General features: G+C 53.6%; 12 protein-coding genes and 1 non-coding gene across 13 annotated transcripts; 7 read left to right on the top strand and 6 right to left on the bottom strand.

The window, feature by feature from the left end:
* Positions 1-403: 403 nt before the first annotated feature.
* Positions 404-2,017, top strand: J4E84_008743 (uncharacterized protein; the record flags this gene model as incomplete). Its single annotated transcript, XM_049391312.1, has 1 exon — positions 404-2,017. The coding sequence occupies one exon, from the start codon at positions 404-406 to the stop codon at positions 2,015-2,017; it is 1,614 nt and encodes a 537-aa protein (XP_049241014.1).
* A 442-nt stretch (positions 2,018-2,459) lies between these two features.
* On the bottom strand, positions 2,460-3,552 carry J4E84_008742 (uncharacterized protein; the record flags this gene model as incomplete). The annotated part of the gene is made up of 4 exons (XM_049391311.1): positions 2,460-2,884; positions 2,954-3,294; positions 3,350-3,404; positions 3,486-3,552. 4 exons carry the CDS (start codon positions 3,550-3,552, stop codon positions 2,460-2,462), a joined length of 888 nt encoding a protein of 295 aa, XP_049241013.1.
* Positions 3,553-3,983: 431 nt separating this feature from the next.
* Positions 3,984-4,356, top strand: J4E84_008741 (uncharacterized protein; the record flags this gene model as incomplete). The annotated part of the gene is made up of 2 exons (XM_049391310.1): positions 3,984-4,071; positions 4,148-4,356. 2 exons carry the CDS (start codon positions 3,984-3,986, stop codon positions 4,354-4,356), a joined length of 297 nt encoding a protein of 98 aa, XP_049241012.1.
* Positions 4,357-4,520: 164 nt separating this feature from the next.
* Positions 4,521-5,454, top strand: J4E84_008740 (uncharacterized protein; the record flags this gene model as incomplete). The annotated part of the gene is made up of 3 exons (XM_049391309.1): positions 4,521-4,547; positions 4,604-4,628; positions 4,679-5,454. The coding sequence occupies 3 exons, from the start codon at positions 4,521-4,523 to the stop codon at positions 5,452-5,454; spliced, it is 828 nt and encodes a 275-aa protein (XP_049241011.1).
* Positions 5,455-6,108: 654 nt separating this feature from the next.
* Positions 6,109-7,093, bottom strand: J4E84_008739 (uncharacterized protein; the record flags this gene model as incomplete). Its single annotated transcript, XM_049391308.1, has 3 exons — positions 6,109-6,944; positions 6,995-7,019; positions 7,067-7,093. The coding sequence occupies 3 exons, from the start codon at positions 7,091-7,093 to the stop codon at positions 6,109-6,111; spliced, it is 888 nt and encodes a 295-aa protein (XP_049241010.1).
* A 384-nt stretch (positions 7,094-7,477) lies between these two features.
* On the top strand, positions 7,478-8,974 carry J4E84_008738 (uncharacterized protein; the record flags this gene model as incomplete). Its single annotated transcript, XM_049391307.1, has 5 exons — positions 7,478-7,523; positions 7,577-7,583; positions 7,644-7,673; positions 7,839-8,466; positions 8,516-8,974. The coding sequence occupies 5 exons, from the start codon at positions 7,478-7,480 to the stop codon at positions 8,972-8,974; spliced, it is 1,170 nt and encodes a 389-aa protein (XP_049241009.1).
* Positions 8,975-9,921: 947 nt separating this feature from the next.
* On the bottom strand, positions 9,922-11,709 carry J4E84_008737 (uncharacterized protein; the record flags this gene model as incomplete). Its single annotated transcript, XM_049391306.1, has 1 exon — positions 9,922-11,709. One exon carries the CDS (start codon positions 11,707-11,709, stop codon positions 9,922-9,924), a length of 1,788 nt encoding a protein of 595 aa, XP_049241008.1.
* Positions 11,710-12,965: 1,256 nt separating this feature from the next.
* On the bottom strand, positions 12,966-14,821 carry J4E84_008736 (uncharacterized protein; the record flags this gene model as incomplete). The annotated part of the gene is made up of 2 exons (XM_049391305.1): positions 12,966-13,457; positions 13,503-14,821. Coding segments are annotated over 2 exons (1,811 nt in total), but the record flags the coding sequence as incomplete, so codon positions are not given.
* A 987-nt stretch (positions 14,822-15,808) lies between these two features.
* J4E84_008735 lies at positions 15,809-15,894 on the bottom strand. The gene has a single exon. It is a non-coding gene; the product is annotated as a tRNA-Tyr (tRNA).
* Positions 15,895-16,105: 211 nt separating this feature from the next.
* J4E84_008734 (uncharacterized protein) lies at positions 16,106-16,894 on the top strand (the record flags this gene model as incomplete). The annotated part of the gene is made up of 1 exon (XM_049391304.1): positions 16,106-16,894. One exon carries the CDS (start codon positions 16,106-16,108, stop codon positions 16,892-16,894), a length of 789 nt encoding a protein of 262 aa, XP_049241006.1.
* A 2,185-nt stretch (positions 16,895-19,079) lies between these two features.
* Positions 19,080-19,803, bottom strand: J4E84_008733 (uncharacterized protein; the record flags this gene model as incomplete). Its single annotated transcript, XM_049391303.1, has 2 exons — positions 19,080-19,577; positions 19,630-19,803. The coding sequence occupies 2 exons, from the start codon at positions 19,801-19,803 to the stop codon at positions 19,080-19,082; spliced, it is 672 nt and encodes a 223-aa protein (XP_049241005.1).
* Positions 19,804-20,110: 307 nt separating this feature from the next.
* On the top strand, positions 20,111-21,745 carry J4E84_008732 (uncharacterized protein; the record flags this gene model as incomplete). Its single annotated transcript, XM_049391302.1, has 1 exon — positions 20,111-21,745. One exon carries the CDS (start codon positions 20,111-20,113, stop codon positions 21,743-21,745), a length of 1,635 nt encoding a protein of 544 aa, XP_049241004.1.
* Positions 21,746-22,541: 796 nt separating this feature from the next.
* Positions 22,542-24,227, top strand: J4E84_008731 (uncharacterized protein; the record flags this gene model as incomplete). The annotated part of the gene is made up of 1 exon (XM_049391301.1): positions 22,542-24,227. The coding sequence occupies one exon, from the start codon at positions 22,542-22,544 to the stop codon at positions 24,225-24,227; it is 1,686 nt and encodes a 561-aa protein (XP_049241003.1).
* Positions 24,228-25,276: the final 1,049 nt, after the last annotated feature.

Here is a 25,276-nt window from a genome sequence, read left to right as displayed (position 1 = left end):
CTCTCCAACGGCCGGTTGCAAACATGTCGGCGCAAAAAAAGACGCGCGGAGAGGTTGCAAAGGGGCATGTCTGACAGGTGCAGTTTGGTAGGCGGCGCAGTCGCTCCGACGCCCGGTGCCAGACATGTGAGATGCAGGTGTACACGGGGCGCTACCCAGAAATAGCTAGTAAGCTTTTCACTTGATTTTTTTCTGGCTACCAAGATTCACAACTGAAGCCGAAGCTCACTCGCGCCCGTGGGCAGGGCTCACTATCGGCACGTGACTCATCGCTACACCGCCTTCCAGGGCTCGCCCCGCCGTTGCCCCTCAGTGGCAGAATTATTCGAATTTCACGTGTGACGAAATATACATGCCCATGCCGATCCTTCAGATCCTGTAAACATTCCACACACAACCAACTATGGCCACCACCGACGGAGGAGTAGAGCTGCCACAGCAACAGCATGAAGAAGTCGACCAGGTCGAAAAGCCAGTTACAAACGAAACGCCCGCTAACGATGACGATAACGAAATTGACGACCTTTTCGAAGACGAAGACGAAATAGTGCCAGAACTAATATCCGGCGACCACCACGACTACACCAAAGCCTACAACCGCCAGCGAAAGCTAAACGACACGAACATCCCAGACGATCACAAGCCCAAGTCGAATCCACAGAAGCCGTCCGCCAACACAAACGCCTCCATCGACGACCAAGTCGCCTCCCTCGCGAAGCATGCGGGCAAGATTCGCCTCACCGGGCGCATGACGGGTGCGTCCGGGGGTAACGCAAGGGACAAGGACAAGGCAGACCGCGCGACAACCGAACAAGTTTTGGATCGGAGGACGCAGATGATCCTGCTGCAACTCATAAACCGCGGCGTAATCTCAGAGATTCACGGTGTCATCTCCACGGGCAAAGAAGCCAACGTATACCATGCGATGACCGAAGCCGCGGAAGAGGACGCCGACCCCATCCACCGTGCCGTCAAGGTATACAAGACATCCATTCTCGTCTTCAAGGACCGCGCGAAGTACGTCGAGGGCGAGTTCCGCTTCAGGCAAGGATACAACAAGAGTAACAACCGCGCCATGGTACGGATGTGGGCAGACAAGGAGCGTAGGAACCTGGCTAGGATACACGATGCAGGCATTCCATCACCAATGGCACATGCGCTGCGGAATCACGTCCTTGTTATGGGCTTCGTCGGTGACCGCAAAGGCAAGGCAGCGCCCCGTCTGAAGGATGTGCGCTTCGAGGGTCTCACAGCAGAGGAAGAGGACGCGAAGTGGACAAGTCTATATCTCGAGATGCTGGCATACATGCGCATAATGTATCAGACATGTCGTCTTGTCCACGCAGATTTGAGCGAGTACAACGTTCTGTACCACGAGGGCAAGCAGTGGATCATCGACGTCTCGCAAGCCGTCGAGCACGACCATCCTCGCTCTCTCGAGTTCCTGCGCATGGATGTCAAGAACGTATCTGACTTCTTCCGCTCCCGCAACGTCGAGACGCTGAGTGAGCGCAAGGCCTACGCCTACATCACCAGCGCGGCAGGTGCCAAGACTGCGAAGGAGCAGACGCAGATGGAAGAAAGCATCCGCAGCCTTCTAAGCAAAGAGCCGTTGACCGAAGAGGAGCGGAAAAAGGAGGAAGAAGACGACGACGTCTTCCGCAACCAATACATCCCCCAAACCCTCGAACAAGTCTACGACATCGAACGCGACGCCGAGCTCGTAAACGCCGGCGGTGCTTCCGACCTACCATACCAAGCCCTCCTTGCCGACAACGTCGTCAACAACGGCTCTGATGCTTCAGATGCTGAGTCGGACGACGGTAGCTCAGGCTCTGAGGTTGACCAGAGTATCTTCGATAAGGGCCCTAGCCGTGGAAAGAAGCATGTCGATCATGACGAGAAGGTGGCGCATAAGAAGGCGATTAAGGAGGAGAAGCGCGAGAAGAGGAAGGAGAAGATGCCTAAGCATATGAAGAAGAAGTTGGTGAATGGGGGTGGGCATAAGAAGAAGTGAGCCTGGGTATTATCTGGCTTTGCAGTCTTTTCGCGATCGCAGAGTGTTCGAATCCATGCGGCACGAACACCAAATCTAGTTGCATGTCCCAGTTCGCATGCGGCATGAAGGAGGAGCATAAAGAAAAGAAGCCTAATAGGCTGTTGCAAGAGGGTCGTCCTACAGCCTGAACAGCCACCTTACAGCGCTGCTTCAGACTCCACTCCGCAGAAGTTCGGCTCTCCTGAGTCGTACCTGATTCACAGTCACCTTAGGGTACATGCTACCATGTGCAGGCCAGGGTCCTTGGTACGGCTCAAGAAAGGGAAGCTGCTTCATAGCAGACCTTGTCGAACACAAGTGTGCAGAGTCTACCCCAGTGTACTAGATAGATGCGATCGAAGTTGTTGAGGTATTATGAATCGAGTATCATTCCATGAATCATCCATGTCTTTCGTCTGTCTTATAGCATATTCTTCCTCCACGCTCTCGTCCCCAGCTTCTCGATCTCCGGTACTTCAACCGGACCCCTAACATCCTCATCTTCCAGTGCCTCTACAACCGCCTCACCCACCAGATCCGCTTTCAGCGGCTTAATGCCACCCGCGCCCATCAGCCACGTCAATCTTCCTCCAACCGCGCTGTTTATCATGGCAGCCACACCGCCTGCTGCCGCAATGGGGAGTGTGAATGTACGGCTGCTATCGTACATGAAGGGCGCTCGAATGAAGATCGATCGCATGGTAGGGAAGGTAGATGCGATGAGAGACTCGGCTTCGCGTTTCGTTGTGATGTAGCGTGCGGGGAGGATGGGTGTGCCTGCTGCGGCGGAGATGTAGAGGTAGGTTGGGACTTTGCGGGTTGAGGCTTCTTGGGCTAGAGACACGGCTGTTTACACACAGTAGTTAGTCGTTTGCGCCAATTGAGAAAGCAACGGCAATGTCAGCGTCAACATACCAGTATCCCGATTCATAATCTCATACGTGAGCTGCCCATCGCTCTCCTGCGGCCTCAACTTCTCCCCCTCCTTCCGTGTGAGTGGATTCTGTGTTCCGGCCTTGGTGCTGCTGAAGGCGCGTTGTAGTCCTTTGATTGGGCTCTCCCGTCCGCTAATTACGCCTTTGTAGTCGGCTTCTAGCAATATGCCCATGCTGTGTATTACGGCATCTGCGCCTTCGAGATGCTTTGTATAGGACTCGGGGTCGAGTATGTCGCCTTTTTGCCATGAGACCTTTTCGGACCAGTCGGGTGGTGTTTGCGATGAGGAGACAGAGGACCAGTGGGGTGTACCGGAGCGTCTGGGAGGTGTTAATAGAGGAATGGAACGACGTGGGAAGGATGGTGTGCGCGTACGAGATTGAGGTTACGCTCCAGCCTCTGTGCGCTGCTGCTCTACATATCCGGCTACCTGTTTGCTACATTAGCTAGCTGTCGTGCTGGTGTAAAGCTATTGCTCGAGCTAGCTCGGGGGAATTCCTCAATTGCATACCCAAGAAGCCATTGCCGCCGCATACCACGAGTTTCTTCTTTGCAGCTTGTGCTGTTGTTGAGGCCATTGTTGTCATGTGTGGTGGTTGATCAGAGAAATGGTCAGATTGTTGTCTGCTAGAGCAATGGCTGATGGAAAGGGACGAGTGCTGATGTCACTCCACTTCGCGTCTGTCGCGTAAGATCGAGCAGGGATATGCGGAGATGCTGTTCACCTCCGCGTCTTGCATGTACGTCGCGACGTTGCTCCATGTCAAGGCGTATCTCAGCAAGACATACATATGGAGTAAATAGGATGAACCTGTTATTAGCACTATGGCGTTGTAAGGCACGTCGCACTCGCAATTCTGACCAGTAGAAAGAAAGTCCATGTCGTCATGACGCTTCATATTAGCGTACGGGAACCCTCTGCCAGAGCCAAATGCAATATGGTATTGTGACTGCTGGCTTGTACTTCGCATCTTTCCAAACGGAACCAACATCGGTATACTAAGCTATCATGCAAGCCTTCAGAAACCTCTTCAAGAACGACCTCGTCCTCGTAGGCACAAACCTCACCGTTGTAGCCGGCTTCGCGACGTATCTTGGTACTGCACAATCCCTTCAATCCCACTCTCAGTATGAAGCGCGTAATGTTGTTCTTCTAACCGTTGTATTCTACAGGATCTCGGGTGACGAAGAAGCTGGACCACATGGAGGAGGAGCAGGAGGCGCGCTTGGACGAGATAGAAGGAACACTGCGCGGTCACATTGGGCTGATCGAGGACTCGCTGGACAGGATCGAGGGAAAGCCGAACGCTGGAAAGCAGGAGAAACTGTACAATCAGAGGACGAGAGACGAGAAGGGAGGTGGGAAGGGACAGGACAAGTAGGCGGGGCGGGCTGACAAGGATTAGCTGCTAGCCTGCGTGCCTGCATATCGGTGCCAGTCGTAGCTCGACCTTTGACAGAATACACGACTTTATCATTTGCGCAAACCACTTCACAAAGCACACAAGACCGCGCCTGTTGAACCCTATCCCACGCAACTTACAAGATGCCTGCGCCCGCCTCAAATAAGCGCGTCAAGGCAAGTCGGAGGCCCCGATACAGCTGTAGGCGCATACTGATGATGGGCAGAACAAGCGCATCAGTCGCAACCTTAGTAAGACACAGCACAACCAACATACCTAGTCATTTACTCATTCTATGCAGTAATCGGCTCTGAAGCCTGGCAGCTGCCCCCGGTTGGCCACCCCGACCGCCCCAAGGGCGTACCCGACGACCACACGAAGCGCTGGACCGTATACGTGCGCGTACCCGACGGCGACCCCGACATCCGCGCCTGGCTCAACAAAGTATCGTTCAAAATATTCAACACATACGAGAACCCTTTGCGCATGGTAGAGAAGCCGCCATTCGAGGTGACCGAGACAGGATGGGGAGGTTTCAACATCGACATAAGACTGCACTTCCAGCCCATCTCAGGCGAGAAGGCGCAATACCGGCAACACTTCTTACAGCTAGAAAAGTACGGCGACGAGAAGATGCAAGCAGAGCAAGAGCGCACAGGCTGCGTGCGCTCCGAGTTCCTCGAGGTGGTGCAGTTTAACGAACCGACCGAAGCCCTCTTCGACGCCCTCACATCGGAAGACCAGTGGAACTACCTCATACCCGCCGGCAAGGGCGGCTCTAAGAAAGCCTCGCTCGGTGCTAACGGCAGACTCAGACGCGGTCTGCCCAACGGCGAGCGCAGCGCACAGCTACCGGAGAAGGGAGCCGACGAAGTTCCTTTCAGCCAGGAACAAGAGCTGGCGCTGCAGGATTTCTTCAAGCAGAAGATGGAGGATGTGGAGAGGCAGTTGGATAAAGAGGCTAAGAAGAAGGAGGAGGTAGAGGCGAAGCTCAAGGCATTGCGTGGTGAGCTGGGGCACGAGGCCGCTCAGCAGGCTGCGCAGCAGGCTAGTGGTGATAGGAGCCGGCGCAGGTGAGGATGCGTGACATAGTCTCACTGCACCGATGCCTTGAGTCGCGGATGTCACGGATCCTACACATGAGTTGGCACAAAGAAGGCTGACAACATGCGATAAGGGACCGGAAACGGCGGCGCTAATGCAAAACGACATATCTTCGTGAAGCGCAGAGTAGAGAAACGGGTCCCGTCTTCTCGTCGCTTCATTCGAGCACCGCGCGGCTCCGAGCGTATCCCGAGCCGCCGGACGACAACATGAATCTTTTGGGAGTCGTTGGTCAGATTACCAGGTTATGAACTGGACATATACTTACACAGGAGGTATATACCGAGGTTTTGTGCTGGCTTAACACCTGCACCGTACTGTACGTTGATGCGAGGGTTTCATAATCCGCCGTGTTTCGGGTAATACTATACAAATAAGCCGTTTGCCCCGAACACATGTACTGCCGTAAATGCAATGGAGTATCTCGTATAATTCTGATCAATGTAGTGCACTAGGTGAATACTCGTGATTGTTCTTTGTATTGGGTATCGTATCTCTGCTCGTGTTGTCCGTCACCCCCAGCGTCCATGTATGCTCCAACCATCGTAATTCGTAAACGCCCGCAAATGCCAGACATGCCTACCGTAGCCAAAACACCTTGAATGCAAACACTTTCGGATGTGAAAATCACTCGACTTCCATATCCTTCGGTTCCTTGGGCTCTTGCGACTCGTGGAACTGAATGGCGTCGTCAATGTAACTCAGCACTGCACCCAGACTATCCTCGTCCTGCACATCCAGCTTGAGGAACGAAACCATGCTGAAGCCATCGATAAGCTCCGCGACAGCCTTGTTGAGCTTATGAAACGACGACCCGCTCATAAGACTCTCAGTCGACGCCGGGTCTTTGTATTTCCTCTCCTCCTCCGGCGTATGCTTCTTGCGCGCAGGATCGTCCTCGATAAGATCCGCATCGACATCAACAAAGCGCTTGAGGTCGCGCTTTGCTATCTGCCCTTTGACCAAATCCATCTTGCTCAGTATATTGATATGCGGCATCTCCAGCATCATCATAGCGCTCATGGCAGACAGTGTACCAGAGAAGAATTTCGGCCGATCGATAACAAACGTCGCTTCGAGGAGGTATGCGGCGCACATGCGGATGTTGAGGGAGCCCGTCATGAGGTGTTTGACCAAGCCCGGTAGTATGGGTACGTGTGTGTAGAGTTCGATTTGCCCTGGCATGTCGAATACGATGAGGTAGTCTTCGGTGACTTCTTCGAGGGGGTCCGTCAGCCAGTCGAGGTTTTCCATGAGGAACTCGAAGCAGTAGATTAGACCGCCGTTGGGGCCGAGGCTCATTTCTTCCATTACATCTTCGAGGCTGATGAGGTCTTTGATGTCGAGGTCGGGCTCGAAGGCGAATTCTTCGGCGGCGGGGTCGAGGTTTACGTAGAAGCAAGGGCGCTTGCTGTTTTGGAGGTGTTGTATGAGAGCGGTGCAAAAGGTACTTTTTCCGGCGCCTTTGTTATGGGTGAAGGAAGTCAGCAAATGTCTCTTGTGCAGTTTATACAGAGATGCATCTCACCCGCAGGGCCCTTATATTGTTAGTTTAGGATATTCCTTCAAAGAGCGATCCACATACCATGACCAGGGTTCCGTATTTACTCATCGTTGCGGCTGAGCTCTCAGTTGATCTGGCGCGTCATTCCAATGTTCGGCTTTACTGAACTAACGTTCGGTGCTTGCAGGCGGGAACCTTTTCTGCCATGAGCCCTAGCGTCGTCAACGGCGGTGAGAGAGATGTGGGGAGCGTGTCTCATTGGGCAGACAACGGGCCCTGAACCTTAACAGGTAGAGAGCGCATGGCGCGATGGTGAGCTAGGGCCGTAGGTGCCCATTTTTCTTCAGCGTTCTTCGGCATATCTTTGCTGCAGATAAAACACCCCTCCAACCTCAAACTTCGCTCCACTGCCCTCCACCACCTCATCCTCCCGTACACAAGTCGAAAGTCTTCAAACTATCACCCCACGATTTCCTGCTCTCAACCGCCAAAATGACCGTCACCAACGGAAAGGGAAACTCCACCTTCCTCTTTACGAGTACGTAACCCATGAGCAACCTACATATGAGCAAATATTAACTTAATCTGAAGGCGAGTCGTATGTCATTGGCTCCACGAGATGCGTATGAGGCATATACTGACTCCTTTACCTCTGCAGTGTCGGAGAAGGACATCCTGATAAGATCTGGTACGTACGCTTCTTCCAGTCCTTCAATTGCTTTCAGTTTCAGGGCCGTTGCTCGGTGCGCGACAAGACACGTATCGCTCGGCGCGACAGACGGCATCCCCACCTTCTGAAACCGGCCGGGACTTTCCCCACAACTTCTTCGGTACATATCTGACTGTATGCCAGCGACCAAGTCTCGGACGCCATCCTCGATGCCTGCCTCAAGGAGGACCCCCTCTCCAAGGTCGCTTGCGAGACCGCCGCTAAGACCGGTATGATCATGGTCTTCGGTGAAATCACCACCAAGGCCCACCTCGACTACCAGAAGATCATCCGTGGTGCCATCAAGGACATTGGCTACGACAGCTCCGACAAGGGCTTCGACTACAAGACATGCAACGTCCTCGTTGCTATCGAGCAGCAGTCGCCCGACATTGCTCAGGGTCTCCACTACGAGGAGGCTCTTGAGAAGCTCGGTGCCGGAGACCAGGGTATCATGTTCGGATATGCCACCGACGAGACCCCCGAGCTCCTTCCTCTTACCGTCCTCCTCTCCCACAAGCTGAACTCGGCTATGACTGCTGCCCGCAAGGACGGCTCTCTGCCATGGCTCCGACCCGACACCAAGACTCAGGTCACCGTTGAGTACGCCCACGATGGCGGTGCCGTCGTTCCTCTCCGCGTTGACACCGTCGTCGTGTCTGCCCAGCACAGTGAGGACATTACCACCGAGAAGCTCCGTGAGGAGATCAAGGAGAAGATCATCAAGAAGGTCATCCCCGAGAAGATGCTCGACGACAAGACCGTCTACCACGTATGTCCACAAACCTCCATACGTCCGTTCAGCATACTAACATAGCCAGATCCAACCCTCCGGTCTCTTCATCATTGGTGGTCCCCAGGGTGACGCCGGTCTCACCGGACGTAAGATCATTGTCGACACCTACGGTGGCTGGGGTGCCCACGGAGGTGGTGCTTTCTCCGGAAAGGACTACTCCAAGGTCGACCGTTCCGCCGCGTACCTTGCGCGCTGGATCGCCAAGTCCCTGGTTCAGGCCAAGCTGGCCCGCCGCGCACTCGTGCAGCTGTCCTACGCCATCGGTGTCGCCGAGCCCCTCTCCCTCTTCGTCGAGACATACGGCACCTCGGAGCGCTCCTCCGACGAGCTCGTCGAGATTGTCAAGAACAACTTCGACCTCCGCCCCGGTGTCATCGTCAAGGAGCTCAACCTGATCAACCCCATTTACTTCCAGACCGCCAAGAACGGTCACTTCACCAACCAGGACTTCACATGGGAGAAGCCCAAGGAGCTCAAGTTCTAATTCTAACGCCTTGATTAAGACATAAAGGTGGGCTTGAATCAACTTCAGCCCAACCGTTTTCAAAGTTAATAAACGCGACGACAGATGAGTCCGTCGCGCAGTCAGTGAGTGAGAAAGATTTGCATATCTTTGGGAGGCGGGTAAATGAGCCTTTTCAACAAGTGTTTCAACGGCGTCCACGGGGCATTACAACTATACCCACATGATACCAGCCCGTTTGTACTTTCCAAAAGTTTCCTATGCGGATTTCCTTTTCATCTAGATCGGCCTAGGGCAGGCTGTAGATATACAGAGCTTCAACAATTGTTGGACCGCAGTACGTTGTCAACACGTACGTGAGGTCGTTTCGCGCGCTAGTTCGCGAAGTTGGTAGTGGTCGGGGAGGATGGGATATAGGGAGAATCAATCAAGTGCCAGCGAGTCTGCGCTAGGGTCTTTGACTTCGGCGCGGCTAGCATGGTGCTATACCGACGTACTCGTGTCTTTGTGTTGCTGTGATGTGAAGTTGTGTACGACATGATGGTTGGTATTTGTCATCCGAAGTACATCTGACCATGTTGCCTGCTACAATACAATCTAAAAATCACATAGTCTGTGATGTTAAAAATCCTTGAAGCGTACACGAACATCAGGCTTTGGAAGATCACTTGCGTGAGCCTACTTAAAGGATCGATAGTAATAAGTAAGGATGTATTTATACAAACAGAAGTTGAGAAATCTAAGTAGTGGTATTCTGATTTGTAACCAAGGTGAGAGAGTAGAAACCGTTCCTCCGCCGCTCTATCCAGCAGCGACACTAGCCATATAAAAAGGGCCATCCAAACCGACTCCAATAATCTATGCTCTTGCGACTGCCATGCTCATAAAGGTATTCTAATGCCAAAAGGGTAATAATCGTAATCGTGCGTCAATGCCTCGTCTCATCTCATCTCATCTTCCATCTCACCTCAGCCACCAACGACACTCCCACTACCCACACTACCTCCAAGATCCCAGTAGTTTCTCGATGACCCACCGCTTCTCTTGCTCTTCTTGGTACTCTGACTGGCGCAACTAGAGCTACTCCTGAGTTTAGTCTTGCTGCCACCGGTCGGGGGCGCGTAGTATGTAGCAAAGCGCCGTGACTCCCTCGAGTGAGGCGCGGACGACGTGGGGAGTCTGCTATCGGTCGTCGTCCGGTTTACCAAAGGGTGGTGTTGGCGGATGATGGCTGCTCGGCGGGCGGAGCTGAGGTTGTCGTTTGTGGTTGTGGATGGGGCGCTGGCGGTGCGGAGGGGTTGTGGTGGGGAGATGGTTTGCGAAGATGAGGGGATACTAGGGCGTCGCGAGGAGAAGCGTTTCATGAGAAAGTTGAAGATCATTTTGACGTCGATATCGCGTTCCCAGTACTCGCGCTCTCGCGCTAGTTCGTCGGCGATGTTTGTGGTGGGGGCAGGAGGGATGTGGGATGAGGTTGCGGCTTCGGTCTCGGTAGGTTCTTCTTCGATACCCCATAATGATGCTTCGCTATAGGTGTGTGAGGTTTGCGCGGGAAAGGTGGGTGCGAATTGAGCTGAGGCGGGAGAAGTGGTCGGTTGTGAGCTGGCGGTTTTCGAAGATAGGGCTTCGGATGCGACTGTCGTGTTTGATAATACTGGTGTAAGACCCGCGTAGTCTGGTACTGATTGTGTCCGCTGGTACGTGGAGAAGGCTCCTGGGTGTTCAGAAAGCTGGTTGACCAACGTTCCCAGCTCCTGAGCTACCCTCTCAAGCAGCTTCGTCTGCCAGGTATCATCTGAATACCGGGACGCGTCGATACCTGCTTCTTGCAGAGCTTTGTCTGCTGAGAACTCGGCAGGCGTTCCAGGCGTAGGCGTGGCGGCCTCATCGGGTAAAGACTCTCCGAAAATGACTGAGAGTGTGTCTTCGTCCAGGCCGATCAGATCCCTGATCACCCGTCGCGTTATCCGTTGCCATAATGATAGATTCTCTGTGCCTTCCTCAGAAGATTCGCTCTGTACGTCCGATACAGACTGTGCAGTAGGCGGTTTTGTGCCCACTTCCTTTTGCGCATCAATCCGACTCGCTCCCGTACTAACCATGCTCATTCGCCGCCTCCGCCTTGTCTCTTTTTCAATCTCTTCCAGTAATGCTTTACTTTGTTCGAGCCTCCACCTTTCAATGCGCTGCCGCTTCTCTTGTTCCGTATTCGAATCCTCGTGGTCGTCGAGGACTGAAAGGTGCCGCTGCACACTGGATCGTCGCCTGGGTGCCCGTCGCTTTTGTCGCTCGAACTGCCACATGTGTTCCTGCATAGTCGCATTCGGCTTGAATTCGCCCAATCCGTCATGGGTCGGTAGCACAGTATCACCGCTCTCTTGCAGCCTGCCTACTGGCGCACCATATTCCGATGGCTCATGGAACGCGTGTAGGCCATCATCCAGGCTATCCAGCTCCTCTTCCGTCCCAAGAAATGAGCCAACTCCATCGTCTTGTTCGGACCGCGCAGCAGTCTCGAGCGAGCCAAACTCGCTGAAGCGTGACAGGCCAGCTGTCCGTGGAGTTCGGTCGGTCGAAGTGGTGTGGGTGCGAGTGGTAGCAGAAGGCGCGGTCGGCGAGAACAGGACCCATTCCTCTGATTGATCAAGAGGTCTGTTGGCTTGTAATGAGGTAGTTGCGGGTTCGGTCGCGGGTTCTGGTGCTTGGTAGGATAGCTGCCTTCCGGGCTGCGGTCTGTGCTGCTGTATGAAAGCCATGGTGTAGTAATCTGAAGTGTGCCGCGACGTATACGGTAGTGGCGATGGGAGGAGTCAAGTGCTCGGGCAAGGCACGTGGACGTCGGGCAGATATGATAAATTGTGAGGTTATGGAATAGTATCAACGCGTCGCGTTGGGGGCGGTGTGTTCCTTATCGTCGTGTTGGCCTCATGCCTCGTTGCGACGTTTACCACTACTTCTAGCGGTGGGAGGGGACGAGTGTATGATGCCCAGTATGTCGTGCGCTAGGGACACGCTACTACTGCAGGCGGCGGGTGATCAGGCGCAAGTGCGGTAAAACAAGATGTGACGAGTCTACCAGAGATAAATGAAACACGCGGGAGACAGGCGATATAGGAGAGGCAGCGTCCTTGCAAGGCGACAGAGATGTGTCAGGGAGGCTGACCCGCGTCAAGCATGCGGCGAGGGTTACAAGAATAGAGATGCGTCTTCAGCGACCTTGAGGTTAACTGCCCTGATAAGAGATAACCAGCGAGGCCCGCTTTAGCAGCTAGAGCACCCCCGCGGCGTCCCACAAATGCCAACTACACACGCCGCACCCTCTGATGATGATGTGATGAGCCAACGATTACTGATTCGCGCCATGTTTCCTGCCCTCTGACTCTGCGAAACCGAAGAAGGGCCAGCGACGTTTTCTAGCCGTCGCTCAGTCACGCAATCGTGCATGCGATATTCGCTCATGGATTCGCAACCTCCACCCCTTACGCTAGAAGACTGTCAGATCTGCGTGCGGCACCGGGCCAGGTGCAGTCGCAAGCTATTCTCATCACGAACATGACATGATTCCGAAAAACCTTCGTCAAGGCCCGAGCCAGACTCCCTCCATTATGAAGCGCCATACACATTCCATCGCCCGAAAATGCTGCGAACATTTCGCGTCACGTCAGTCATGCCCCGAATGTTGTCCTCTCCGATCATCGCCCCGATTCGGCGATTGTCGCCCGCTTTCGCCCGCTAGACTTACCCAACGCAGCAGTACAAGTGAATGTACTCCAAGCATGACAAGGAACACGTCTCTGCAGATTCTGTCGCGAGACGACTTGCCTATTGAGTCACCCAGTTCCACCGCCAACACGAGAGAAAATTCTGTAAAATGAACAAGCACGTATGCGTTACGTAGGTATCGAACGACGCTATTCAGGTATAGTACAGATGCCACAAACGCCGTGCAGCTATACAATGAGTGTCAACAAAAGGTCGCTATCAATAATGTCATATCCTCGTCATCGCATCTTCAAGACGCCGAATCATACTCTGTGCCAAAGCCGCGTTTTGCGTCTTCCTCATTCATCTCTTCGCCCTCGCCAATGTTCACCCACCTCTTTGTGATCCTAGATTTCTCTCCGGGACGTCCCTTGAGCACACACTCGCCGTTGCCTTGACAAATCTCCTGCCGCCCTAGATTCTTGAAGCGGGGGCCAAGTGGTCCATTGACGTAATGGTACTGGCCCAAGAAGCGGTATTGTCGGGGGTCGCTGAGTGGGTAGAACTTATCGCCCCAGTGGCCGCCAAAGTAGAACCATGAGGTAGGTGCGCGCGGGTTGAGGTTCGATGCGACAAGGCGGTCGGACCGGTAGTCGTACTTGTATGAATACATATTCATGACAGGATCCCAGAGAGGTCCCCGATCCGTTACGTCGTGGAGAATGCCACCAGGCAAGACGTACGGATGTACACCTTCCGTAGCGTACATGGCGTGGGTACCGGTAGCAGAGAAGCCAATGGGCTAGATATGTTAGCGTCGCTCACGGTACTGAGACATTGAACTTACCCTCTGTCCACTCTTCTCTACAGCGTCCCATGTGTACGCTTCACCAAAGCTGTGTTCACTAAAGAACACCGCTTTGGGCTCGCCATGCTGGAACCTGACCACGGTATGTTCCCAGTCGCCAACGTGGTTGCCGAAACGAATGTTGAAGACAGCGTTACCAAGATTGTAGCTGTAGAAGAAAAACCAGAAAGCGTCCACCACACCATCGCCCTTGTCCACAACAACCAACGGCACGGGCGCATCACTTCGACCGCCGACGACTTTCTTGCCAGTGAAGCTGCGTCGAGCATAACGCAGCTCTGATCGCCAGTGTTTATCATCGTCATCAACGAGCTCTTCGCCTTCGGGCAATTCCGAAGGGACTGGTAGACCAGGAGCCGTAGGATCTGGCCGGATGCCACCTCGATCCCTAGTATCGCCAGGACCGACATGCCACCAGCTTGACTTTTCGCCATTCTTGTCCTCCGTGAGATGTCCAGGCACTTTGTGATACTCTTTGTCGTCATCGTCGTCATTTCCATCATTCGGCGCGTTGGGTATGTTGTAATCCGCACCCAGCCAGGACGGGCGGTCCTCGACGTTGTCATCGCTCTGGAGGTATACAAACCGTCCCCACTTGTTAAGGTCACCAAGATCACTAATGTTCGGGTGGTCGCTGGATGCTTGCAGAGGCGTATAGTTCAGATGTGGTGTGGTGTGAATCAAGTGTTCTGCCATGTCGCCTGGCCAGTACTCTTCCCCTGAGAAGAGGTGGATGAGCGGCGCGTGGTCTATCACGTATTGCGGTATCTCGAGTTGCTCCGACGGTTTGTAATCACCTGGAATGTTTCGCGCATCATTCCAGAAGTCGGTCAAGTTGACCTTGGCCTCCTTTCCATCTTCCATTGTCCTCTGGCCCTGCGCTTTCACAGTCTGTGTGGTCCATTGCGCCTTGTTCAGATGCGCCAGGCCACACATGCCGAACCAATTGCAGGCCTTCCGGTCTACCCATGACTGAGACGACGCGACCCAGGCCGCTTCGTCTGCGCGTTCGCTCTCGGGGGTCAGGCTTTCGAAAAGAACGTTTTGGTATAGTTGCGAGAACGAGAACAAGCCAAAGAAGGTACCCGCAGCAGCGATGGCGGGTTTCCTGCCCTTCATCTGAGCGTCGTCCTCGGTCAACGAGTCGTCGGTACCAGCGAGAGATGTAGTAGCCTCTTCAGATGGTTTCGTTTGGGAAGAATGCTGCGTAGGAATATCGATGGTAGGTAGGAAGTGGGAGTGAGCAGCGTCCTGCGCAGCGTCTGGGACTTCGGTCGGAGGATCGGGAGAGTATGTTACTATCGGAGTGTACTCAGGTACGTCTATTGAAGGTATGGATGAAGACGGAAGCGATGACGGAAAGACCGCCTGCAGTGGGACCTGCCCTCCGCCATGCTGGAGGTATGGAACGATGGGCACTGACTGGTTAGCTTCTGTTCACAGGCTCGAACAGGCAAAGTAGGAGACATTTGGCTCGAGGTAGGAAAGATCTGAAGCCGATACTGCCGGATGGCTGACAAAACGGCAGGCGTGGCCCAAGATCCGATAGTCGACAGAGCTATGTGATGCCGGACATGGCAAGTGCAGGGCGCGACTGGCTTGATCGACAGTAGAGCGGCCATCGCACAATCCAAAGAGGCTTGAAATGGGCTAATGGTGTAGGGAAAAGCGGGGAGGGCGCGGAGGTAGCGGAAAGGTCATGATGACTTGGAATGCTCTAATCTGGCCGGACACAGGCGGAAGGACACTTACTGATGCGAGTAGACGGCCGTGGCCAGCCGATTGCGTGCAAGAAGCCGGCTTGAGAGGATGTCGGATTGCCAATGTGAGTAAACACTCAGTGCGACAATGAAAAAGGCAGCGCGACAGTAGTTGGCATTGGGGTGGCGCGTACGTTTGGTGTTTGATGCATGTTGCACAGCTGCCGGCTGGGCACACGTCGTCATCCCTGGTTCCAGACGCCGCGGGGACCTCGGCAGCCATGCGGCTCGCAACTTGGCTTCCAGGCACCGCCTGCAGCAATCGCACACCCACAACATGGGGAGCAGAGAGGTTAGCCTTAGCTGTGGCTTGTTGCATGTCCCTGCCACTTCATAGTGAATGCAAGGTTCAGTCATCTGGTGAAGGGTGGCGTAGCAGACTGTGTCTGTTGTTTTCTGAGCCTGCCACGATGCGCAAAAACACGACTCCAGAACATAGCGGAATCACCTATCTGCTCGTGATCATCACACAGGCAAAAGAAGTAGACACCGTCACGTTCGCGACGGAACGTAAAAAAAGAACGATCTCCCCACCATGAGTCGAACAAGGGACCTTCTGATAACAGCAGATATTACAGTCAGACGCTCTAAACCAACTGAGCTACGGGGAGAATACTTCAAACGAAGTCGTGCTTGGTTTTTCGATGGAGAAGTGAGCTTTGACGGCGTTTATATACCAAGGAAATTTGCTGGCTCTGATGCTTCCGTGCAAGTTGAACCCCTCTAGTTGGCGGCCAATTTGCACCCTTCTCTCACCCGGCCCCACCACTGCTAGCTTTTCGATCCTTCCACCTGCGCCGACGCACAACAACGCCGCTAATTATGGCCGCGCCTCAGGAGGATGAGTGGGAGTACGAGTACGACGAGACCGAGACAGAAGATTTCTACATCCCGCTCGACTTGTCCAATGTGCCTGCAGCGCAAATTCCTATGGTCTCACAGGGTAGACCAGGCCATCCGACTCTGCTCAAGAGCCGATTGCGCGCACTGAACGCCGCTCGAGCTCAACCAGCCGAGTTCGCTGCCGACAGCAACGATGGACAAGAGACGGCAACCATGGGCGAAGTCCAAATCGTTGGCCTCCACACGCCAAATCCACTGGTCATGTACAACGGCCAGTTGCTGAGTTGCCATTGGACCTCGACCGTCGGAACCGACATGTTCTTCGTGAAGCCGAATGCGAATTCTTCCACTCAGTCAGAAACGCTGCGATCTCTACCGTCGGTTGACTTGTTGGCTCTGGGGTCCGCAAAGCTGGTAGCAAAGGTTGGACGTCTGCGACCGCGCGAGGATCTTTTCGACGACGCTAGTAGTACACAACAGGCTGCAGAGGTCGCGCCTGCTGCAGACGGCAACCAGGGTGCTACAACAAGCGTAAACAACATACCAGACGCTCAGCATTCCAGCAACGGAGAGGCCTCATCCGCTTCGTCGAGCTTCCTTGCCAGGCTGAATGAGGCCAAAGCCAAGAGAGGAGAAAAGTCGCGCTTGGCAATCTCGAAGACATCAGAGGGGTCGCGTCTAGTGGCAGAAAAGGCGACAACTGGGATCGCCAATGCAGGAACCGGTACCTCGCAAATACATGGCGACTCGATCATGGGCGGCACGTGAGATATATACGAAAGCAATGGATGGCCGAAGGAGGTAGGACCACCACGTGCTACCTGATTCAAGCAAGCCGCGAAGCACCCTTGCGGGTGAGAAGGACTATCTGAAAGCATATGCCGACTACAGAAGATGACTGGATGAATTCTAAGCGTAGTAGGATAAAGCGGTATGCTGCAGTATCCGCAATAGTGAGGTCCTGTCGCCGCGTAAGACCTACTTAGGTGCACTTGCCACGTCGTCCATCAGCGTACTTGCCACCAAAAAGGAAGCTCGAGGCGCCTTTGTTCTAGACCGCACATGGCTACCTCTTCAGACGCGCTTCCAATGGACTAGCTCTACGGTCACGTCTCCTCCGCATTCTATTTATCTCATTCCTGATCTATCATCCTACTCCCTACGTAAACTCTCCACTTGCTCAACCCGATGCAGCGAATGCAAGACAGACTGAGTGTTGGCATCATTCCGGAACAGTCCATAGATGTTGCCGACACGTCCTTCCACTGGCTATTTGGCAAAGACGGTGGCTATGTCACCCGGCTCAATGACGACTATGCGCAAGATGCACCGAACGACAACTTTCCGTCTGCGAAATCAGAAGCAAGAATCACGAGAGAGATTGGAGACTGGATGCAGTCGCAAGAATGTGATGAGTTCTGGGCGCCTCGAGCGCGGCAGCCTCGTCGTGTTAGCAGCTCTCAGCCAAGCGCGCTGCTCTTCGAACTGACAGATACAGACACTTCCAACTGCAAACCAACTACTCGAACAACTTCATGACGACAAAACTATGACAGATGTCTCTCCAAGTAACATCGTCGCCTGCGAGACGGTTCTCCAACTCATCGCTTTGCAGTTGCTAGCAGCGTGCTATACCCTCTCACCCCCTTCGAGCGCAAATCATATGCCATTGTTCCAGCAGCGCAAAGAGAGAAAATTCGTGACAGCCCTGCGCTCACATTCTCATCACCGGTATTCTCCAGCCGCCGGTCACCAAGCCCGCCCACCTTCCGAGACTGAATCTTGGCCTGGGCTTTATACGGGGCCTTCGACCGAAGAGAAGCTGGCGCAATACGTCAGTGAGAGGCGTAAGATACGCAAACAAAGCAGTGATTATATACCACACTTCACTGCGAGCGGATGGACAGATGGGCCGCCAGCGATAATCACACGTGAGGACTCACGGAGCACCTTATCACGAGAAAGCTCCAGCTCCTCATCAGAACTTGGGTTCTTTTCCAAATTGATATGTCAGGCAGCAGTACCGAAGAACTATCGGCGAAGACATGACACCATATTTTTTAGTCGCACGACTTCGAAACACAAGAAGCAGAAACGAACACGATCTGAGGACAAGCCTAACAGTCGCGCGGAACGCCAAAAGATTAGTTCCCAGCCCGTTCAACGTATACCCTCGTTACATCGTCTCAGGCATACCCAGTCTGCTCTGTGCATTGAAGTAGAAGCAGACATAGAAGAAGAGATACCTGTCGAAAGCCCACATGACGGAAAACGTCACCCCTCGGACCCGTCGATTGGCAGTGTTCTTACCTACACCTTCCAAATCCCTGAGGTACGACGCACCTCTGTTACACCGAATTCCAACTGGGGCCCCGCTTCCTCGGAAGAGGGCATGATGCGTGCCTGTGGAAGAGGAGATCTCATCGTCACACGGGACTATTTCGACGATGTGCCAGAGACGCCAGACAATGCACGTCACCAGCAGTCGAGGTGGAAGATACCTCATTGGCGCCACAAGCTTAATGACTCTCCACCACTACCCGCCACTATGTCATCTACACAGCCCATGGTTACCACACCAGCTGTAGATTACTTCGCGCAAGTCTATACTGACAAGCACGTCACTCACCAAACTGACGATCCCGAGATCGCAGCAGAAGAACATAGCGATGCTGGTCCCGAGCTCGAAGATGATCCAAGGCTGCGAAAGATGCTGGGAAACATCGTGACTCCGTCCAGCGACGACGAATCCAGTGACAGTGATATGGAACGGACCAAGAAAAGAAAGGGCATCAAAGAATCAGATACTACAGCTTTTGAAGTTGCAGAACGGTTTCGAGATAAGACGGGAGATGGGTGGGAGCACACAAGGGTCAAAGCGCTTTGGTGATGCCACAGACGAACACGTGGTATGCGCGTAGGCAGCTTGTCTAGATATACAGCCCTTCAGGGTCTACCTGGGAGGCTTTGCTTCAGCGGCAACTCTATACATCCTGTAGATATAAGTCGACCTCATGCCCAGGACAGGATTGTCAAAGTCGTTCTCCCTCTTCTCATGTAGCTTGAAGCCGACCTTTGTCAAGACATTCTGACTAGCTGCCAGCTCGGTGTCTGTATGTGCCTCCGCGAAGTCGTACCTCGGTGCCAGCCTGTTCCTGTTGTTCCTCCCATCTCCCTCTACCTGTCCGTTGTTTGCCTTCCCATTATATGTGCCTTGTCCGTAGTCTTCCGACACATAGTCCGCGATATCACGGCCCGAGTAATGCTCGAAGAACAAGGGCATGAACGCTTCCAACGCTTCGGTAGCGTATCCTCGCCCCCAGTATTCGGCGTTGAACATGTAGCCAATCTCTGGGGCCCGGACTGCTCCTATCAAGCCGATGACGTGCGGACCTTCGTGTGGCGCTAGGAGGACGATTGCAAAGTTCCAGTTGCCTTCAACCTGGTGACACTGTAGACGGTTAGCATACATCCAGATGCATTGTGTAGGGTAGTAGGCTTACACCTTGAATCCATGCTTTTGTGCCTTCGAGGTCATCTGAAGGTAGAAGAGACGTATGTTTCATAACTTCCGGATGCTTCCGCATCAACAATACGTCCTCTGCATCTTCGAGGCGCAATGGCCGCAGCAGCAGGCGTTGGGTCCTCGCGAATATCTGCGGGTCAACCACCACCATCGTCGCGAGCGTGCGGAACGAGAAGGTAATATCGAGCCATTGCCGGCTGTACTGTGCGCTGATTAAGACTCACATTGTGTCGTGTGTCATGTCATCAAGCTGTCGCTGTCGCTGCGGCCTGCGCTTGTGCCTTGCAGCACGCGTCAAGAGCTATTCCCTTTACGGACATGTAACGCCCATCTCCAAAACTCCAGCTGTTCAAACACACCGCATACAACCACACAACCAATCAAGATGGCGTCCTGAAGAGCGCTTTACATCATTTCCAAAGCTTCTTCGTCGTTTCCGGTCAGATCCAGCCTTTACCATGTCGAATTCAATACTTTCCGCTTCCGCGAAGGGAGCCACCTTTCTCATCCTCCTGCAGGTGGCTTCTCGCGCGCTGACGTTTGCTGTCAATCAGGTTCTGTTGAGGTTCCTATCACCAGAGCTATTGGGCGTGTCGGCGCAGCTGGAGCTGTTTTCCATCTCTGTGTTGTATTTTGCCCGCGAGAGTCTGCGTGTGGCGCTGCAGCGTCAGGCTCATGGGACGCAGGCTGTCGTCAACCTTTCGTATCTCGCTGTCTTTTTCGGCACGCCTCTGGCGTATCTTCTCGCGCTACTATGGATGCGTTCCGATACGCCAAACGTTCCGTACTTTATGGATGCCCTGGTTGTGTATTGCCTGGCTACTTTCTTGGAACTGCTGAGCGAGCCGGCGTTTTCTGCTGTGCAGCAGAAGCTACTTTACAAGGTTCGAGCGTCGGCTGAGAGTTCAGCTACTTTGCTGCGCTGCGTTGGTACTTGTGGCTCAGCTATCTTGGCTAGTCGAGCTGGCCTGGACATCGGGGTCTTGCCATTCGCTATCGGGCAGCTGGCGTATGCATTGGCTTTGCTTGTTGTGTACTCGTACAAAACGTGGCCTGTTGCGAAGACTGATGGCTTTTCGCTGTTTCCGGAGAGAGTACCATCTACTCAGGAAAACCCGACATTGATGAATTACTTCTCGGCCCCTCTACTGCGACTGACGGCATCACTTAGTCTGCAGTCGGCGTTGAAGTATGTTCTCACCCAGGGAGACTCCCTTCTCATTACAACACTGGCATCTCTTGCAGATCAAGGCGCCTATGCGCTTGCTTCAAATTATGGAGGACTCATTGCACGCATGCTTTTTCAGCCCATTGAAGAAAGTAGTCGCAACATGTTCGCCAAACTATGCGCCAATGTAGAAACATCATCGTCAACGGAAAAGAAGGATCTAAAGAAGTCGGACGAACAAAAGCAAAACCTTGCTCAAGCTTCTAGGGTATTGAGTACCATTCTTCGACTCTACGGAATCATCTCGTTGTTCGCGGTTACACTAGGGCCTGTACTAGCCCCAGTACTTCTCTCCATCGTTGCCGGGCAAAAGTGGTCTGCCACCTCTGCTTCGCAGGTACTCTCCACGTATTGCTACTACATACCGTTCCTCGCTATCAACGGAGTCACGGAGGCTTTCGTAGCCGCAGTGGCAACCAACAAAGAGCTATACGCACAGTCCATTTCCATGGGCATCTTCTTCGCGCTCTTCGCGGGTAGTGCCTGGTTCTTCATCGGGCAGCTCGAGATGGGAGGCAATGGCGTGGTTCTTGCAAACACAGTCAACATGGGCTTGCGCATCGTCTGGAATACCTGGTTCATTGGCAGGTTCTTTGGGAGGAACGGCTCCGAGTTCAATGTACTCGAGACGTTGCCCTCACTTGCTGCCGTGGCACCCGCAGCTGTTATACCTACCCTGATGCGAACGAAGCCTGCAATCAGCTTTCTTGGACGGCTTGGGGCGCTTGGGGAGTTGATCAGCATGGGTGCAGTGGGTGGTGTTTACGTCTTGCACGTTTTTTTCTTCGAACGGCAGTTTCTCGTCGACTGCTATCGCATGCTCCGGCCGTCGCGGTCTGCTCAGCCACCCATGAAGTCGACTTGATCGAACACTGGATGCGGAAGAGTTGGCCATACAAAGCATGATTCGCTTCCGACTTTAAAGATGCCGATTGCCGTCTTTCAGCCCTCACAGCGCCCTTTGATATCTCTCACGCCCTTCTGCAGTGCGCAACAGGCAGTCAATTCTATCTCTTCCATGATACATCTGGGTGTACCATTACTACTTAGTCGGCTGAGCCTATGGCTAACTAGATTGTTGTTGATTTTGGTTCGGCGTCGATTGACTCTTCCTTCCCAGAATTGACGGAATCTAACTAACAGCAGAAGCGATACCTTCAACCACACAGCTCGGCGCTTAGGTGACGAGGCCGATACCGCAACCTGTATCTCCACAGCGCCTTCTACCGTCGTCGCGGCCGCGGTCATCGAACGTTCCTGCCAAAGTCTCTGTCCTACCCTCGCATGATTGGTCGCGATTGCTAGCGCCATAATCTTCCTCCATGCAGGTAGTGGGGACCCCCGCAACGTCATCGCGAACACAGAAAGTCAGCCCAGAAAATACTTCACATCACAAGACACTGCTGTAACAACCTCTCAAGTAATCTGGGGGTAATAGAAACCACCTTCAGAAAGCTGGGGGTAATCAATATCACTCTTGCATAAGGCGGGACACAACAGCGCCGCTAAGGAGTTTCCTGGGGGTAACAGAAACTAAGTCTCGAACTGGAACCGCGTTAATCACGCCATCAAAATTCTACGGTTCGCACCGTTTCTTCCGCTTACCTCTTGGCTGACATCTGGGGCACCAATCGCAAATCCGGGGAACCTGCACTACCAAAATGGTCACGACAGACGAGTCAAGACACCTCCATGGGTTGGTTGACATGGGGAGCAACGGGATCCGCTTTTCGATCACCGACCTGACGCCAGCGACGAGTAGGCTGTTGCCGACTGTATACCTGGATCGCGCAGCAATTTCGCTGTACGACGCGCAGTACGAAAATGGCCAGGTTGTGCCGATACCAGAACCGACTATCAAGCAAGTGATCAAGTCACTATTGCGTTTCAAAGATACATGTGAAGACTTTGGAGTACCCGAGAAGCAGATTCAGATCGTAGCTACTGAAGCTACTCGGAAAGCCAGCAACTCTGAAGACTTCCAGAGCAAGATCAAGGATGCTATTGGCTGGGCTGTACAACTCTTGTCGAAGGAAATGGAAGGCCGGATTGGAGCTTTCGGTGTAGCGAGTTCCTATCATAACCCGATTGGACTCATGATGGACCTTGGTGGAGGCTCTACACAGATCAATTGGATGATTCCCTCACAGCGCGGCCAAATTGACACATGCGAGAAAGGAAGTGCAAGCCTACCATACGGCGCGGCTGCCCTCGCAAAGAGGCTCGAAGAAGCAGGCTCTCCTGATAGCGATGCATTCCGGACATTCGAAAGCCAAGTCATTGCGGATCTCAAAGCTGCGGTACAATACATAGAGGTACCACAGCAGTTGCTTGACCGCTCACAGTCACCCGAAGGTCTCTCGCTTTACTTGTCTGGAGGCGGCTTCCGAGGCTGGGGTTTTGTGCTCATGTCGGAGCATGCGATTCAGCCATACCCCATACCCATCATCAATGGGTTCCGGACGACCAAGGACGCGTTCCACGACACCCAGGCTGTACAAGCAGCGGTGCAAAGAGAGGATACACCGGACATCTTTCGGGTCTCCGCCCGCAGAGCAAGTCAGGTTCCAGCAGTTGCTTTCCTGGTAAACTGCTTGTCCAAAGCACTGCCGAGCATCAAAGATGTGTATTTCTGCCAAGGCGGTGTGAGGGAAGGCATGTACTTCTCAGAGATGTGGCTCACGCCCAGTCCGTTGTTCGAAACTACGATGAGATACGCTAAGCCATCGAGCGGGGAGTTTATGGCGATATTGCAGGAAGTCAGTACCCCTCCGCCAACAGCGCCTCGTCAAGAACTGTTCAACTACGAGATGCAGAGAGCTTTTGGGCGTGCTATGTTTGCACATATGGGGCAAGTCAAGGACCTCCAAGCTGGAGCTGCACTCCGAAGTACAACGACCGGTTTGTTCTCTTCTGCACACGGTTTGACACACGAAGACCGCGCGATACTTGCCATCTTCCTTTGCGAGCGCTACGGTGGCTACGGTTCTATCAGTCCAACAGAGCAGGACTTCTACCGCCGAATGCTGCAGCTCGTGCCAGAAGACCTGCGATGGTGGTGTATGTTACTTGGCCGCGTTGCTGCAGTTCTGGCCAGCGTTTATCCTGCGGGTCTGATACGAGAGAAGAGGGTGAAGATCACTTCCCAGTGGACAACGACGAAGAAAGAAAACGAGAAACTGTGTATCGATTTCAAGTTTACCAAGGAGCCGGACGAACTCGATGAAGGACTTCATGCAGCGCTCAAGAAGGTGGAAAAGGCAGGGAAGAAGAAGAACTGGATAGGAGGACACGGCTACAAAGTGCTTCTGACGATCAACGGCAAGGAGTTTGGTGAGGAGGACTGAGAATACCCAATGTTCTGAATCCTATTATGTGATTAGATAGTCTAGATGCCAGCTCGCACGAAAATAGCACTGTGGCGAGGATCGTGAAATCCAGACTTTGGAATCGCCATGGCACTGCAGCTGACACGAAGCATCGTGACATGGAGAGCGGTGTATTACGACGGCTTCACTGGTCGTGCAATGGCCATGGCTCGGAAGCGACGGGCATCGTGACCTGCTGCCCGCGGGCTGGATGACCCTTCGCCTCATGACCGACCACCGGAACTCCTGGAAGACGTGGCCTGTAACGCCCGGACTGGCAGCACGTGCAGCAGACAAGCCAGTCCCAGGAGGCCCCATCAGTCATGGAAACCGTTTGGAGACGGCGCCAAGGATCGTGAGTTCAAATCTGCAGGACGCGTAGGTGGGGATGCGAGGTGAGGAGGCACTAATGCGGCGGCCTTGACGGCGCTCCTCATTGCGCGCGCATATGGTGCAATAGCTTATGCAGTCGAGGCCAGGTTTCGTTCGGCGGATTGAGGAAAACTCTGATGCGGCTTTTTTGCAGGTCATGTTCTTGGAGCACTGCGAGCACCGGCTTGGTGGCCCCGTTTCTAATTACGTGAAGTTTGCCCAGGTGGGCGCTGCGGTGCAGGCGCTAGCGGCTGCACATTCTGGGGAAGCTTGACTCGGCTTTCCGCGGTTGAGTTCAGGTACGCCGCTGCCGAGCCTCCAACGACCATGAGACAAGACGTGAAAGGTTATAAAGATGACGGGGCCCGCCTTCGCTGCTGGGGCACTGACCGTACCCTCTTTGCAAGCCTCATTCTTGTCAACTATTATCACTCCAACATCTTATCTTGATATCGGCATACCAGGGTGTTACTGTTGCACCGCCAGGTACCTCGAAGATTGCAGCGTCGTACTAGCAGGGTCGCTGTCACTCACGTCTTGACTGGCATCGGATGCATTAGACGGGTATACGGACTACTGCACATCTACCTGTACACAAACTGCCATCCCGATTCCCCAGGGCAGGATACAGAAGAGCGGTGGATCATCTGTCCAAT

This window comes from Alternaria hordeiaustralica (genome assembly GCF_023758085.1).
Source record: "Alternaria hordeiaustralica strain BMP 2776 chromosome Unknown scaffold_23, whole genome shotgun sequence".
Lineage (NCBI taxonomy): Eukaryota > Fungi > Ascomycota > Dothideomycetes > Pleosporales > Pleosporaceae > Alternaria > Alternaria hordeiaustralica.
This window is presented reverse-complemented; position numbering and strand designations above follow the sequence as displayed.